General features: G+C 35.4%; 1 protein-coding gene across 3 annotated transcripts in view; it reads right to left on the reverse strand.

Annotated features, from left to right (window-relative positions):
• Positions 1–13,593, reverse strand: part of LOC135795846 (probable nuclear hormone receptor HR38) — a 34,910-nt gene extending 21,317 nt beyond the window's left edge. Inside the window, exon 1 of one of the 3 annotated variants that reach the window (XM_065307644.1) lies at positions 13,140–13,593. In XM_065307644.1, coding sequence (XP_065163716.1) covers positions 13,140–13,239 — 100 coding nt within the window. In that variant the 5' untranslated portion in view covers positions 13,240–13,593. Of the gene's footprint in view, positions 1–10,878; positions 11,024–12,658 lie in introns of those variants that run through there. The other 2 variants (XM_065307643.1, XM_065307645.1) reach the window with 2 other exon arrangements.
• Positions 13,594–17,102: the final 3,509 nt, after the last annotated feature.

The raw sequence follows: 17,102 nt of genomic DNA on the forward strand, positions 1-17,102 counted from the left end.
ATGTTATTAACCGCTTTAAATGTGTATTAAGCAAGAATAAATTCAAATCGAACATATTCCGAACACAATATCATTGAAATCTCAACCTAAGCAACCGAAAATTGTGTCACTCGTCCATTGTGCAAATGCGCACGCCTAAAAGCTCCGCGTCAAGTAGTTTATCTTGGTTATTGTGACAGAAACCGAAAGTTAGCCACAATGTGCGTACACAACTGCACTACTCAACTCATCTAGCACCTGATCATCGAAGGTGCGTTGCTTCTTCGATCGCGTCGGACCGGTTTCCTTAAAATATTCCATCCTCTGCACGAGACGCGACGCGACGCACATTATTACTATTCATACGAATGAATTATATAAATCTCCACACACCGCGGCAATTAACCGCAAAGTCCAATGATTTTCGGCATCAATGGCGAGATAAATATAAAACACACACTTTATATGAATTTTTAACAACTCCAGCAAGGACGCGTTAACAAATTTTTATGGAAATCGACATAAATTTACTACTTTCGTTATATTCCAAAAAAGCATCGAAATCTAATCAGCACGCACTCGTCGAATGCTCAGAAACGAAATTTTTCCTTGTCTCACACAGGAACTACGTGCGATTTGCATAGAAACGATATATTCGCCACCCGATTTGCATATTACACTAGCCGCACACATGTCTTTTAATAACGCAATAATTTATTCAAGATCAAAAACGTCGCGGCCAATCGGGCGGCAAACGTGAATAGATATTACGTTAGGTTAGGAGTTGACCTGAATTTTTATTGCATCATCTCGATGCGCCCGGGGCGTAAAGATTAACTCTCGATTTTTCCGTTCCGTCGAGTGAAAATGCCTCGCATTTATCATTGTGGTAATCTTGCGCGCAAATCGCGAAATTACTAATTTATAGCCGGCATGTTGATTTCAATTACGCGTGAGAGATTCACCGATCAGACAATTTCCAGCACATCTCAATTACAAAATCTATGTATTTTGCCAGTACGCGTGGAAATTTTATTTTCTAAGCTTGCACCGTCAGCAAATTTGTTTAATTAAATCTGATTTGGTGTTATCTACAATTTAGTAAATTATGAAGTCATTACGCTGATGGTTAATTGTGGTCTTTTGGTGTGGTGTTGTCACACGCTTGCCAAACTTGGCGATGGTTTGCCGAATGAGTTTAATAATCGTGGATTGAAGCGACCTAATTAGTGGTTTTAGTGCGGTGAGTGTGCTGCGCCGAAAAACGCACCGACAACGTCTTCGATTTTATTGTCGCCGTTTACGAGCGGCGTTCACGCGTGAATTGCAAATTACGGATTGCGCATTTCCACGTGCCGTCATCGACGCGGCGCGTTGCAAAACGACAATTATGTCTTTCCGTCGACGACGCTGGCTGGCAAAAATGCGCGTTGTGTGCGCGCAAGCTCGCACCGTTACAAAATCTTACATTTGTAATTAGACTTTGTTTTGTTTCATCTCTGCTAAATGCAGCCGATGTGTCGGAATGTGCATTGTGACACGTCGGTAACTCTTATTCAATTTAAACCTAAATATCTTTTGAAGATTTTATTGAAGATTTACACGACATTTCAAGTTAAAATAACATATATTCTATTTTAATTTAAAAACATAAATTTTCTAATTTATTCTTTCATAAATCATCAAGAAAAACTATAAAATTTAATTTAAAATACGTAATTTTACGTTTTTGTCAAATTTTTGCACATTTAACCTCAAAAAGTGTAAAAATGTAATTTGGGTTGCATACCTAACTAAATTTTATGCTAACCTAAAAATTTTACAACCACAAAATGAAAAATTAAAATAAATATGATTTAATTTATAGATTTTAACGTTTTTTTTTAAGTAAAAAGTAGAAAATCTGCAATTTTGGTGTAAAAACTTCAAGTTTTTGAGCTATTTTTTCATAAACCAACAAAAAACAATTAAAATTTCACTTAAAACAACAAATAATAACTTTTTCTCAAATTTCTGAACATTTAACCTCAAAAAAACCATCCAAATGCAATTTGGGTTGCATAAATATATTTTATACTCCAATCTAAAAATTTAACAAACCAGGAAATGAAAATTGAAGATTAAGACGTTGGAGTTTTTACAAAAACATAAATCTAAACCCGATTGCTCTGCTTGTGTGCAAATAATGCAACAACTTGCAATTTTGTACGATTTCAAGTATGATTTATAGCTCAACACGAGCAAAATTAACCCGACAGTAAAATTATAGGTAATTTACCTCTAGATCCTATTTTTTTTTCGCTCTAAACAAATCGAAACGATTACATATTTCAATATTAACACAACACACACACCACACCGACATCAATTAATTTTTATGCGCATACAACATAATTTTTTATCGCTGCGATTGTCGATTATCATTTTATAATACTTAATTAATTCGACATAACGCTATGATTACCACCACGCGGATAATTTGTGAGTGCAGCCAACGCCATGATAACTGGGCCAATTTTCGAACGCAATCGACGCAAGAATCTTTAACGACTTTAATGCGGTACATACTTATAATATTTCTCCGTCGATATCGGTATCGAAAAAAAAACTCAACGGTATTCCAAGAGCGTTCTTCGCGCGGCGCGGCGCGCTTGGAAGGATCTCTTGAGTGGAATGTTTGTAAACAGTCGAGTGGTCGACCTCGGTCCAAAAGCGTATGCAATTTTTGGCAATCGTGCACGTGTGGGGGTAATTAACGTAATACATCCAATTATTGCTACTTGCATTTCGAATAATCGAATGGAATTACGTGCAATTGCAGTCGATATTTAGGTTTACGACTGGTACAACTCACCAAACTGTAAATTTGGTTGCATACTTTCAAAAAAATTAAAAAATCGCAATTAAAAGAGGTTAACTGTTAATACACTTGTTATAAATTGACAGCCGTGTCTGATAAAAGTCTCTGTGTGTTTTTCAAGGAACTTTTGGAAGGTCTACGCGAGCGTGAAATAATTTCTAATCGTAGCAATGATTTATTTCGCGTGTTACCTTCACACAATAGCGGCGTAGGCATAAATAACTCGCGAAGAACATCGGACCATTTATGAATATGTTTATGAAAGTCATATTTGAATGTTTAAGATCGTCGTATCACCATTTTATGGCTGTAATTAACGTTGCATGACACAAATAAGTAGGTACAAGTTAACGCGTATGTTTATCAGCTGTTACATAAAATAATTGTTCATTCTCTTTGGTTTCTTCGGTTGAGAGGTAATAGTGTGGCGTTTAAAAATGTGTACATGATTAATTAAACGCGGAATAAATTGCTTTTGTTTGTGGTCGCGAAGCCTGGGAATTTAATCGGAAAAATCAAAATAGTAATTAATTATGCAACTATCGATAATATTATAGATCAAAATTCATTATATACAGGGTGATAATTAATAATTTAAATTAAAATTTGTGAAAATATCAATAAAACCTAATTTTTAAAGAAAATATAAATTTTTAAAATTTATTTTTATGTTATTTATGTTTTTCTTTGTTTTTTGATGTTTTAATGGTTATTGTATTAATTTAAACAAACTATTTAACTATTATTCAAGAAAAAACATTTTTTTTCGGAAAATTTCAACGATTTTGGCATTTTTTGACGTAAAAAGTAAGAAAACTTAAATTTTAGTGTAAAAACAACACATTTTTAGGTTATTCTTTCACTAATCAACCAAAAAACTATAAAAATGTCTTTTAAAACAACTAATAATTCAGTTTTATCAAATTTCTGCGCATTTAACCTCAAAAAGCATCCAAATGTAATTTGGGTTGCATAACTATGCATTATACATCAACCTAAACATTTTAAACACAAATTAAGACGTTTACTAAAACATAAATTAAAAATCGATTGCTATGATTAAAATTCTTGAATTATAAATAACGCAGTGATTTTTCGCACTGTTTCCCATCGAATAAATAATCTCGCGACGGCAATTATTCTGCCCGCTCGTGTTATTAATCATTTACATTATAAAATGGGGATTATAATAATGAGGCGGATGCAAATGCACCACATTGTGTACGCACACCATCGCATTGGCGACGCACACGCCGCCATCAATTAACACTTAATAATAGAAAAATTAACCGTCGCGGCTGATGAAGAGAAGAAAAAAACGAGGCAGCCGTCGTCGGATTTGAATACATTACTCTGCACACGTACGAATGCATAAACACGCTTGTTATAATTTACGATCGTGTCACTCTGTCACAGCTTCTACGATTTAGAAACAACCGGCTTGTTCAACCACAACGCACACGGTAAATATCAACGAGAAATCGTGATGAATTTCGGTGCGCAGCCTGTAGATTAACCTGCAATCGAACGAAATGAACGCGCAACGTTTTAATTATTCCGATGTTAATAAATATGTAGGTATCTATTTATATTTTATGTTGCTTGTATGCCGATTGCGTGTACACACAATTACCTTAAAGATGTAATTTAAATTTTTCTCGCTTTTTATTCCAACGCAGTCATCTTGTCCGATTTTATGTGTTTTCGTTTGTCTTTTTATTGTTTTGCGCTACTGGCGGGCACAAACAGATTGTTTCTTATATCAATAGAATTCAATTTGAACATGCGTAATTAAATCGCCTTGAACAGACGTGTGAAATGAACTCCAAGCGGAGCTATAAACGATATAAATGATATTGTCGATGATGGTTTTGTTTTGAAAATATCTACGACTTAAGACTTACAGAATAATTATATATTTAATGGTGTTAGTTATAGTTTTACGATCACACACGATCACACACGATCATGCACGGTTGTAGTGAGTGCAGCAACCCAACATACATGCATCAAAAAAACTGAAATATCTATAAAACTAAAAAACGCACAGCATTGGCAAATATACCGAATTAAAGATAATTTAATTCCTCATCGTATCCGTTAAATAGTTATTCAAATTTGTCATTATTTTAAGATAGACAGTCAAAAAACTGTTTTTTTAGTGGCGCCCCCTCTTAATTGCATGTAAAACTATAAATTTCATAATTTCTGCATTCAAGGCTGATGTTGAGTTGAGTTGAAGACGCAGTGTTTTTCGATGATTGTGTATTTTATTTTATTCCATTGCAAATGGTAATATATTGCGTCGCAAGGAGAGCAATGCCATTCATTCAAACGTCCGCTCGATTAGCATTATTAGGTCTCGACGCGTTCGAGCTAAAGATGCAATTAAATCTACTCTCGTTTGCGGTCATCCTACTTGACGCATATTAATGTTCTTTTTATTATACATATTATGCTTGGATGCGGCAGAAGTGTAATTGAAAATGTTTGCCAATGTTTGCCGCTTTGTGGCGTTGAAAATATGTTATTATTTGTGGGCCGCAACGATTGACTATTAAATCTCGCCGATCGTGATTACTTATTGACCGCATGCCGCATGAAATAAAACATTCCGCACGCATTGTGCACGTATATACGCATTTGCATTACCGCCGTGTGGGACGTCGCCACTAATTAATTTCAATGGTTTCTTCCTTTTTCATGTTAAATTCTGATTTTTTAATCACGAGATATTGAAAAATTTGTGTCGTGTACAACTGGTTGCATAACTCACCATATACAGGATGTCACACTTTGCAACCAAAAAAAATCTTGTCCTAAATGTTTGTTTCATATTTATATTGAAAAAAGAAACAACCTTCGACTTATGCAAATGTGAATTTGGAAGATATCAAAAGTGGAATTCTCGATTCGTCGATTTGCATAATTGGTTTCGATCTCTTCTGCGTTTCTGCGTCTAGCTTAATAATTTTACTTCAGTTTTTTTTTTTATTTCGCTTGAGTACTGTTAGCATTGCAAAAACATTAGTCAGAAGAAGGCAAGAGAAAAAAAAACACATCGCCATTGGCCGCAATTAATTTCGTTTTCGATTCATCACTCGTCAATGGCGCAACGTAGGAAATATCGAATGCGATCTATCAATATTGCAATATCAATGCAATTTAAATGGAATTTTTTATACAATGCCACTGTTGCGGCTGGCTATTAATTGATTGACAATGATAGATATTAATTTTAATACTGTTTTTTATTGTGTTATCCTTGATTGACTTTTGTAAATTAATCAAAATATTAAAATGAAACATTTTCTTTTGACAGCAGAAAGACAAAAGTGTGTATCTTCGGAACTAAGCATAATTAAACTATGAATTTTTGTGGAAAGATGCATTTATCTATGATCTAGTGCTGTATTTATTTTTATGCGGTTTTCTTCCATAGTTTTTGAATAAAATGCAAAAAATAAAATTTTGAAAAAACTAGAATATCTATGAAACTAAAAAACGCACAAAATTGGTAAATATACCGTCTTAAAGAGAATTTAATTCCTCAAAATACGAATTTAACGGTTTTTAAAATTTTTTATTATTTTAGAAATAAAAATCAAAAAACTGTTTTTTTAGTAGCGCCCCCTCTTAATTGCATGTAAAACTATTATGTATACTTTCCCAGATAATTTGCATGACGATTCGAGACTTGTAACAATAAATTTCATAATTTTGCTTTATAAATCACAGCGCAGCGGCGCTGAATATAGCATTGCATAATTATTGAATTTGTATAACGCTTGTAACATCTCCACGGAATCTCGGACATATTCACATCATAATCGCCGCTTGAGCTGCCGCCGGAGCGTAATGAGCATAAACACTTAAGCGAGTCTTAAGCCGCTTGCGCAATCGCGCTTTTCGGCGCGTTCGAACCGCAGCTATGCGAACTTCGGATGATTTGTTGATTGACAAATATTCTACGAAACGTTAAACGCTCGTAAACGCTCACGTTTTATTACTTTGTATGCGCGATGGAATTGAAACAGCAATTATACATTCGGCTACCGTTTTGCTTCCTCGTCAAAACCTGAGTAAAAGTGCAAATATTAAGCCTGAATTCATATTATAATAGTGATTGGGGATTCGGTTTTTGCCTGTGTGCATCATCTGCGTGTGGAAGACGTCGTAAATTTCATCGGGAGAGCAAATGGTCTGGCGTCGCTGTGCGGTCGATCGTTAAACTCGCCTGCCGAAGAAGTCAACGAGCGCAATCGCACGTACGCTCTGCCACAACCACAATGGCACAATAAAACAACCAATATCTTGTAGATACATACTGTGTTGATGCTGCACGGCGCGTCAGTCGCGGATTTTGCTGTTTATTTTCTCCGCACGGCATCGTGACGAATTTCTAAGTGCTCAAGAATGCAAGATGTACAGCGTCACTCATCAGTACCATAAAAAGAGATATATCACTGGTTTCTTTGTTATAAAAGACTAAAATGTTTAAATTTTTTAACTTTTTACGTGTTACATCAACTGTCAACTGTTATACTTAAAGAACTGAAGATTTCGGTGAGGTAGGCAACTTTTTATACATGTGTAATATGTAAAATAATATAATTTGCTTTAAAATGCTAAATATTATTCCTTAATTGCGTTTTCTTGTTGTAAAAGTCTTATATTTGTATATTTTTAATGTTTTACGTGTTTTATCAATTCTCAACTGTAATTTTATTTTAAATTCAAGATTTTTAGGAAATAGGTAACTTTATGGGCATGCGCAGTATGGAAATTACTATAATTTGTCTTAAAAAACAAACTAACACTAATTAATAATATATTTTTGCTATTAAAGTTAATAATTTTTAAATTTTTAATATTTTTGCATGTTTTTCAATTTATTTCATTGCAAACTGTCAATTCTTTTAAATTGATGATTTTGAAGTGGTAGGCAACTTCATGTGCATATCCAACATGCAAAATACAATATAATTTGCTGTAAAAGGCAAGATATCATTCCTTAATTGGTCGTCGGCGGGCATAAAGTGTGTTTTGATTGAAACGCGACGGCTTGTTAATTGTGTAATCGATTTCGTGGAGCTTTCAGCAGCGCACGGTTAATAATAAAATCGATAAATACATATGCAATCGATTTGGAAGCATTTCTGCGCCTATCGGCATGGGGAATCGTGCAGCGGTCGGAAAGGTAGCCGATACCTTCGGAAACGCCGCAGAAAAAGTTAATTTTATATGAAAAACGTGATTTGCCATATTACGAACGCACACCGTTTACCATTTACGACACATTTTAACATTTCGTAGCGCACGGTCGCGGCGCGCACACACGCCGCGAATAAATGGCCTAGTCACAATTCGCAAACAATACTTTTATTACGAGCATGTAGCAAATTGATTGAAATATTGAAATATGTGAGAAAGCCCAGCATCTGATTTAATATATATTGCATAATTTTATCGCGGTGTATGACCAAAGTTGTTCGTTTTAATTAATACGTTAATTATCGATCGTACGGCTTTATCTCCGGCGCAAATCTCGTTTAACCCTCAGATGGATATTTTACACACTCACACGCGCATAATTTAAGGTCTTGGTGTTTTTTTCCGTGTTTTGTTTTGCAATCTGCGCACGTCGGAACGTTTTGATCTGCTCTAGTGTGGTTTTCACCTATTCTGCAACGCCGAGAGTCATCCGCGGCTGCACCTACGCTCTTAAATCCGTGAAATTGAGCACATTGAGCAATCATTCCAGCACAACACACGGACAACTTTATAACCGCATCAAGACGCAATATATTGATGAGTATACAGGATGTTAAATAGTGTCGTGATGCACGTGTCACACGAGTTGCCAACATCACGAATGAGAGTAACCAAAATTGATAGAAAAACTATAGGCAACCCGCATGACAACATCTGTGTACTGAATTTGCGAATTAGTTAACCTGTTGATGTTGGTGAGCAACCAACATTGCACCTTCGCGATAAAAGTTAATGTAAACTCAACATGTTCACATGTTGCAACTATTCTAATGCGTACATTTGCAGCATCAATAAATTTTGATTCTAGAGCGTGTGCATTAGCAGCAGTTTGAATTCTAATGGACAAGACTCGTTTGCTCGGATTGCTTCGCCATTTTTGGGGCGCGCGCGCATCAGTGTCTCAATAATTAATTAATACCCGAGGCAATTAATTGTTAGTCAATCAAACGTATGTGTGGTAAACTCATTACGGCGACGACATATCTTCCAAGACGGTCCTTTGTTCGTTCCGCTGCTGGTGAACGAGAACTTCGCGGCGTGGAGAGCGCGCACTTTCACTTCGCCGATTTACTTCAATATATCACGACGACGAGTAGCAATTATTCGCTGATTCATAATTAATTGATGTTTATAAATGATGCTTCATGTTTATTTATAAGTTTTGCGCGTATGCATATATGCAAAAGTACAACGTACTTGCGTTTATTGGTATTATTAGGTTTATGACTCTGCGACTTCCCATTTACATCATACGATAAATTAATTTATTGTTTGCTAATTAATATTTTCTCATTTTTACAAGCGTTTGTATTGCGCGTTGAAAGCCATTATTGAATGTTTAATGCGTTGCATAATTTTTAGAAGCTGTTTTGTATAATATAGACCACCCAATTGACATGACAGCGTTATTATTGAAATTGACGCAGCTTTAAGCACCTGCGCAGGTTGAAGGGAACAATGATTACCGCAAAAACCACAATCGGAATCATTATAAATAATAAATGCGTTGACTGCGCCCAATGTGCGGACAGACAACTTCCGGCTCACATTCACTCATTGATATTGATATTTTAATGTAATTAGAGACTGTTTTTGACAGGTTATTTTATCGAAAATTGTATAGCGTTGCATTTATATCAATTTTTAAGTTGAAAAATGATTTATTCTTGCGGTTTTTTGATGAAAATGTGTAATAAAAGTTGCCTATCTTAAATTTATTGGTTATTTGTTAAAATTGGTGCTTTTTGTTAATAAAAACGTATTAAAATGTAATAAATTAATAAAAAATAAGCAAAGAAAGAAAATTATACTGCAAAACATTAATGATTATAAATTTTTACTTTAAACCTAATTTATTCCTGCGTTTCAATAAAAATGTGCAAGAAAAGTTGCCTATTTTAAATTAGTTGGTTATTTGCTAAAATTTGTGGTTTTTGTTAATAAAAACGTGTTAAAATGTAAGAAATAAATAAAATAGTAGCCAAAAACACAAAATTATTCACCTATACATTAATCCTTAATAATTTTTAATTTTAAACCTAATTTAATCCTGCCTTTAAATAAAAATGTGTAAGAAAAGTTGCCTATATTAAATTATTTCATAATTCGTTAAAATTTATTTCTTCAAGTATAAAAACCGTGTGAAAATGTAAGAAATAAATAAAGAAACAGCCGCCGAAAAATATCGAATCGATATTCTATTTATAATCGCGCTCGTGTGCTCAACACGAGCAAGCAAAGCAGAAAAAAAGTCGCATTTCGCGTGTTCGTGGCGTATTCGCATTAATCGCTCGTGTTTGTGTATATTATCCCGTCGAGGTGCATGCACGCCCGTCATAAAACAGACAAAAACGCGAAAGCTTCGGGAGCTTTTCAGTGTGCGCGCCGCGTGTTTGTTCAACTCGCGGTGCGGTGCGCGTCCGAACTAAGCATCGATCATCCGTCGTCGTTGCCGCCGCACGCCGGTGGCGTCACGGTCAAATATGCTCCGGCCACGTCATGGAAATCGGGTCGACGTCACGAATCGATGACGGCGGACGAAAATAAACCAAGATTCCGCTGGAAACGCCGGAAAGGTGCGATGATTTTCCTTTAGCATTCGTGCTTTCAAGAAATAATTTCATTTTCACACTTTTACAACCAAATTAGTGCATTGTGAATACACACAGATGAAAATATGAGTGATTATTTAATAAAAAAACATGAATTTTGAATGAAAACAAATGAAAATGAATTTTTAGACATCAAACGATAATAAAACATACCAAAACACGTCGTTGAAGAATATAACTTCTTCTTATACTCGTAATATTAATTTGTTGTTAATTCCAGTAATTATTAAAGAAGTTGTAATGTTTTTCTTTGGACGAGCGGCGGTTGTGTCGGAAGCGGCGTGCTTTCGCCGGTACTCTCGCGTCGCGACTACCGCAAAACTTTCGCTTTGACCTCGACGCGACGCTCCAACGGCAACGGAGCGAGCGGCTGACAAAGACGCCGCCGCCGCTTGACGTCACGGAAATCGATGCCGTCCGCGGCGACGTCACCACCTACGCCGCCGCTGGCGTCATATTGACGTCATCGCTTATTACTCTGGGTCGCGCTCGCCGCCGCCGCTGCTGAAACCGCTGAAAACTCAATGACGTCATCGCCGCCTTTCCCTCTCTATAGAGCCATGAATATCTACACCGCACAATACACACGCACATTTAGCACTTAACCATATGACTAGGTAGGTGCAGTGTTGCAGTTTTTCACGCTGCGCTACAAATAACCGCCGGAGTGCGCCGCTAAAAATATCGTGTAATTAACATCGCGATAATATAATTTAATCTCTGGAATCAATTGGGCGCGCGCTCGCTGATCACAAGATTCGCGCGGCGTGATCTGTTCACGTGCGTTGCGGCGTCGAAAACGAGAGTGACAATTATTTATCGGCGTGTATAATTATAAATTCTTGGGGTTTGATGTGTTTTCTTTGAAATTTTGCTTGTTTTTCAAGTTAAATATTAATTTTTACTTGGATACGTCTTGTTTTTACATTATTTGACAACAAAATATGCAATAGAATTTTGTTTTGCGTTTATTAAACGTAAAATTAAATATTTGTTAAATTTTATTGCGTGAAATCACGGTTTTTAAGTTATTTTGTTTATTGAAACTTCTTTTTGTAATAACTTTTGACTCAGACGAGCTACAATGTTCATTTAAATTTTAATTGTTAGTTCTAGTTATTATTTATTAATTTAATATGTGAGACATTATTTTAATGGAGCTATAAAGTGTTAAATTCTTGTTTTTATTTATTTTCTTAGAAATTTGCTTGTTTTGCTACTAAAATATTGATTTTTACGTGTATACGACGTGTTTTGGCTTCGTTTGATAACAAAAATGCAATAGCGTCTTATTTTGCGTTTATTAAGTCTAAGAAAGAAGAATTCGTTGCGTTACATTACGTTTTATCACGGTTTTTATCTTGTTTTGTTCATTGAAACTTCTTTTTGCTATAACTTTTGACTGAAAGCAGCTAGAATGTTCAATTAAGTTTTAATTGTTAGTTCTAGTTAATATTTATTAATTGCATATGTAAGACATAATTTTAGTGAATTTATATAGTGTTTAATCCTTATTTTTCTTAATTTTCTAAGAAATTTGCGTGTGTTTCAACATAAACATTGATTTTTATCGTAAACAAGTCTTTTATCTGCATTTCTTGATAACACAAACTTGAATACACTTTGATTTCGCCTTTATAAAGTGTAGAAAACAAGAATAAACTTGCATAGCGTCGTTGAAACCAAAAGTAACAAAATTATTCACGCGATTTTAATTTAATTTAATTTTTCGCATTTTACGCATATTTTCATGTTTTACAACCTCCCAAAAGCAGGAAATGATTATTAGATGCGTTTGTCCTTGATCACAGATTAAATATTTAGCATAAAACAATAAAAAACTTATAAACAAATAAATAAAACCGCAAAATATTCAAATTTTAAAATTTTCATAAATAAAAATAAATAAAAAAAATAAATAAAATCTACATACACTTGTTCCTAAGATAGGTGTAACTGGTGGAATTGTTGTTGCTGTCGGTGGTAACACCGTTCCGGCGATGGTGGTGATTGAATGGTGGTGATTGATGCTTCAACGGCGGCGGCCCGGACCGCATGTCGAAGGCATCATACCCGACCCGGGGGGCTGGCGCACGCAAACACTCACAATGGTATATAATATCACAAACGTCTACAGGTGTGTTCTACAGGTGTACGACGCACTAATCATGCATTCAAACGTAATAAAATGTCCATACATGCAGTCCCCAAAAAACAAAAAATAAAAACACCATGTATATAAACTTAACAGGAACAAAAAAAAAACGATTACAACGCTGACTGGAATATGTAGGTAACTAATGTTTTTGTTGTAAATATAAAAATCTAGTGTTTAATTAATGTGTGGATGTCCATTCGATGCAAGAAGTGGTGATTGTGGTGGTTACAACAACATGGCGGGACACAAAAGTCACCTGGCGACTCCCGGAATTCAACTTCCGGCGAAGAGGGTGATTGCGCCTCTTCCGCACCGCTCCGGGGTGACTCCACGCTTGGGTCTCTAGATATCCTCATGGAAACACTGTTGCGTCGGCATGGTTCCCAAAAATATCAAAAAACAAACAAATTTCTCTTATATTTTCAAATCCGAAAGTTTTTATTTACACACGCACAGAAAAAAGTTTTTATTTTATTTGTATTTATTTTATCGCGGTTTTTATAATTTATAATTCGCTGGCACTTGCACACGCACGGTCCGAACGCGATCGCGTTGCGCGCGGCAATAACTCGAACAACACTCAGGTGGCTTCTCAACGCGGCCAGCGAGAGAAGAAGAAGTAAGCAGCGTGGGGCCAGCAGCGTGTGTGTGAGTGTGCGTCTTTCGCGGTCCAGAGCGGTCTAAGATTTGCACGCGACTGCACGCTCCGCGTCGGCGGCGTCACACTATATCCCTGCTACGCGCTCACCGGCCCATTATAACCGCGACGCGCGCTTCATGACGTCACGGACCGCAGTATGACGTCACACATGCTTACAGATCGATGCCTATACGACGGCGGCGGCAGTACCCAAGCGCGACGTCACGGTTATGACGTCAACGACGACGTCATACCTCTATATCGATTTTATAACATTTTATAACATCCGGAAACATTTTACTTCCGTTTTGGAATATTTTAGACTATTTATATTACTACGGTGATTATTTTTATAGTTTTTTTAGTGAAACAATGTAAAAATATTGTTTATGAAAGTTTTGAGTGATGCTTTCGCTTTCATCGCGTGCGTAGGTTGAATTTCCACCCACATCTTATCCGGTTTTGGTTTGCGTCTCGCATAGCAACCCCCAGGTGCAGCTGCGTAGCTCCCGAACAACACCCACGAGTATATGAATGAAGTGACGGCGGCGGGGGCGGCGAATTCGTCCGATGAGCGAAAATAACTCCGGAAATCATATGTGGGTATTGCTAAATTCGGACCATGGTGGACTGTGTCTGAATTTTTGGCCGGTGGAGCGTAGGTGCATGCATGTTTGGACGCGTGATGTACCTGTTGTACAACACGGCCGCCACGGCTTGCGGGCGGTGCGTCATCGATCCGCGCGAGGAGAATCCATACGCCGGTGGCGGTTGGGGTTGTATAACACGCGGCGGTGCCCACATCCGTTGTCTCCTGCAAAATATCAAGATCTCATCAGTTTTATGCAACCAACTAGCAGGTTGTCGTGTTGGGGAATTTATGTAAGTCAGGGTGTAAGGCAGCGAGGATGAATGAGAATGCTGAATGAATGATATTGTTTGTAGTAAGATGTATGGATGTATATACTATTCAGGCTTTTAGCGTAACCATCGGCTGACGTCAATTACGCATCGAAGGATGATGGAATTCAATTGAGTAACATGATTTGATCATCAATGTAACGAAAGCGAAACTTATGAAATGAAATTTTATATTGTATTGTCGTATTTGTGGGGAAATTTGTGTTTTTTGATGATTTTCTTGGAAATTTTCTTGTTTTTTTGGGGAATTATTAATTTTTGACGTGTATGAATGTTGTTTTTGCTTATTTTTATAAAAAATAGTGCTATTCAGTTTTGTTTTGTGTTTATTACGCGTAATAAAGAAGAATTTGTTACGGTGTGAAGCATTGTATCATAATTGTGAGGTTATATTGTTGATTGAAACTTCTTTTTGCTATAACTTTTGACTGAGGGTAGCTAGAACGTTCATTTAAGTTCTAATCGTTAGTTCTAGTTAATATTTATTAATTGCATATGTAAGACATTATTTTAGTGAAGTTTTATTGGGTTAAATTCTCATTTAAAATTATTTTCTTAGAAATTTGCTTGTTTTGCTACTAAAGTATTGATTTTTAAGTGCATACGACTTGTTTTGGCTTCGTTTGATAACAAAAATGCAATAGAGTTTTATTTTGTGTTTATTAAGTCTAAAGAAGAAGTATTTGTTGCAATACAACGCGTTTTATCTGGTTTTTTTTATCTTATTTTGTTCAATGAAACTTCTTTTTGCTATAACTTTTGACACAGAGCAGCTACAACGTTCATTTAAGTTGTAGTTGTTAATTCTAGTTAATATTTAGTAATTGTAAGCAAAAGATTTCATTTAATGAAATTATATAGTGTATAATTCTTGTATTTAAATTATTTTCTTAAAAATTTATTTGTTTTGCTACTAAAATATTGATTTTTGCATGGATACATCTTGTTTTTGCTGCGTTTCATAACAAAAAGTGCAATTTATTTGTGTTTGTGTAAAAAAAAGAATTTGCTGCATTGCATTACTTTTTATCTTGTATTTTAAGGTTGTATTGTTAAATGAAACTTCTTTTTGCTACAACTTTTGACTCAGAACACCTACAACTTTCATTTAAGTTATAATTGTTAGTTCTTCTTAAAACCTATTATTTTTGCATATAATACGTTGCTTCAGTATAGCTACATAGTGTTAAATTAAGAAAATATTTTAAAAAACACAATTTTACATTTTTTCTTTAAATTTTTCTCATTAAAACCTTGTTTTGCAGCTCAACCATTATTTTTTCTTCTACTTTTGAATTTCAAATAACTTCCTATTAATATAATAAAAAAATTTCAATGTTAACGCAACATCAATAAATAGAAATCCTTGCGATAATCCTACTTAATGCAAATAAGCTAATTTAAAATCCGCAAAATCTGTAAACCAGTCATACTGCACCAAATTATGCAACACGCTTGCACACTTGCACTCGGAATAAGTCTATAACTATCAATAAACGTGCGAGAAGTAAAAATTTAACAAGCCAGCCAACACCTAATTCGCCAACAAGCACGCTTATTAAAACCGTATCAATCTACATGTTCCCACAAACTGTCCGTGTCCGTATCTAATTAATAGCAAAATGATCGCCAATAAAATATTCACCATAAACATACAAACATATAAACAAGGTACAAATTTAACAAACTTAACATCTACATCTACATAGCCAAACAGATTGTGCTCGTATGATATACACATACGAGTATCTTATGTTGTTTATTTTTTTGGCTTGTCTGGGCCATTGTTGGCAAATAATAATGTATTAATTTACAGCCGTGTAATGATTGTACTCGATTGTCGAAACGCCACATATTGGTTGTGTATAATTAATTCGTAGTGTTTTACGATCGATCGCTTGTCATGTCGTTATTGATTTTTCGAAATGCACGCGGCAAACAATCGGGTTTTATTGCTTCTTTGTGGAACATGCGATGGCGGGCGAATTTCGGCACACCTACAAGAATTTGAGATCAAATTTTGGGTATGTGCATTGAAATATGCTGGTAAGTGTGTCAATTTTTGATGAATGTGACAAAAACAACAATAAGTTATCTAAAAAGTACAAATATTTAACTATTAATCAATTGGTTTGCTGAAATTTAATTTTTTTTAACAAATTTGAAGGTAAAAATTGTTGTTTCTGTAATAATAAATTCCAAATAATAAAATATTGTTTTTAACTATTATTTTACTTGTTTTTCTATTTTTTCAGGTTATGATTAACCTAAAAACTGTTTTTTATAATTTTTTAAACTTTCATAATTCTGAATCAATTCTTTATTGATATCGACAACTTTCCTTATTTCGTGCGCGATAAATTCCGCATTTAACGACACATACGAAATTTTCAGCCCGTTATACCACGCCGCAGAAGCGTGAAAATAATTTATCACAGCTGGGGTATGCACGCTTCCAGTTTTCCAAATAAATCTTTCGTATTCTCAGGCCGAAAATATTCCGCGGGCCGAACGAAATTCACCAGCGTCAAAATAACATCGTGTAAGCAGCATCATTGTCTTCGCGCGTCCGTCGCCGATAAATCGCGCGCCGCATCGCGGGGAGATTAGAATCTATCTATCGATGCATTCGGCGGCGCGGCTAATACGCATCAGATC

The sequence above is a fragment of the Atheta coriaria genome, unplaced genomic scaffold, assembly GCF_025399875.1.
Source record: "Atheta coriaria isolate IRGN ID8LTWV9N9 unplaced genomic scaffold, Caltech_Dcor_3.1 hic_scaffold_7_pilon, whole genome shotgun sequence".
Lineage (NCBI taxonomy): Eukaryota > Metazoa > Arthropoda > Insecta > Coleoptera > Staphylinidae > Dalotia > Dalotia coriaria.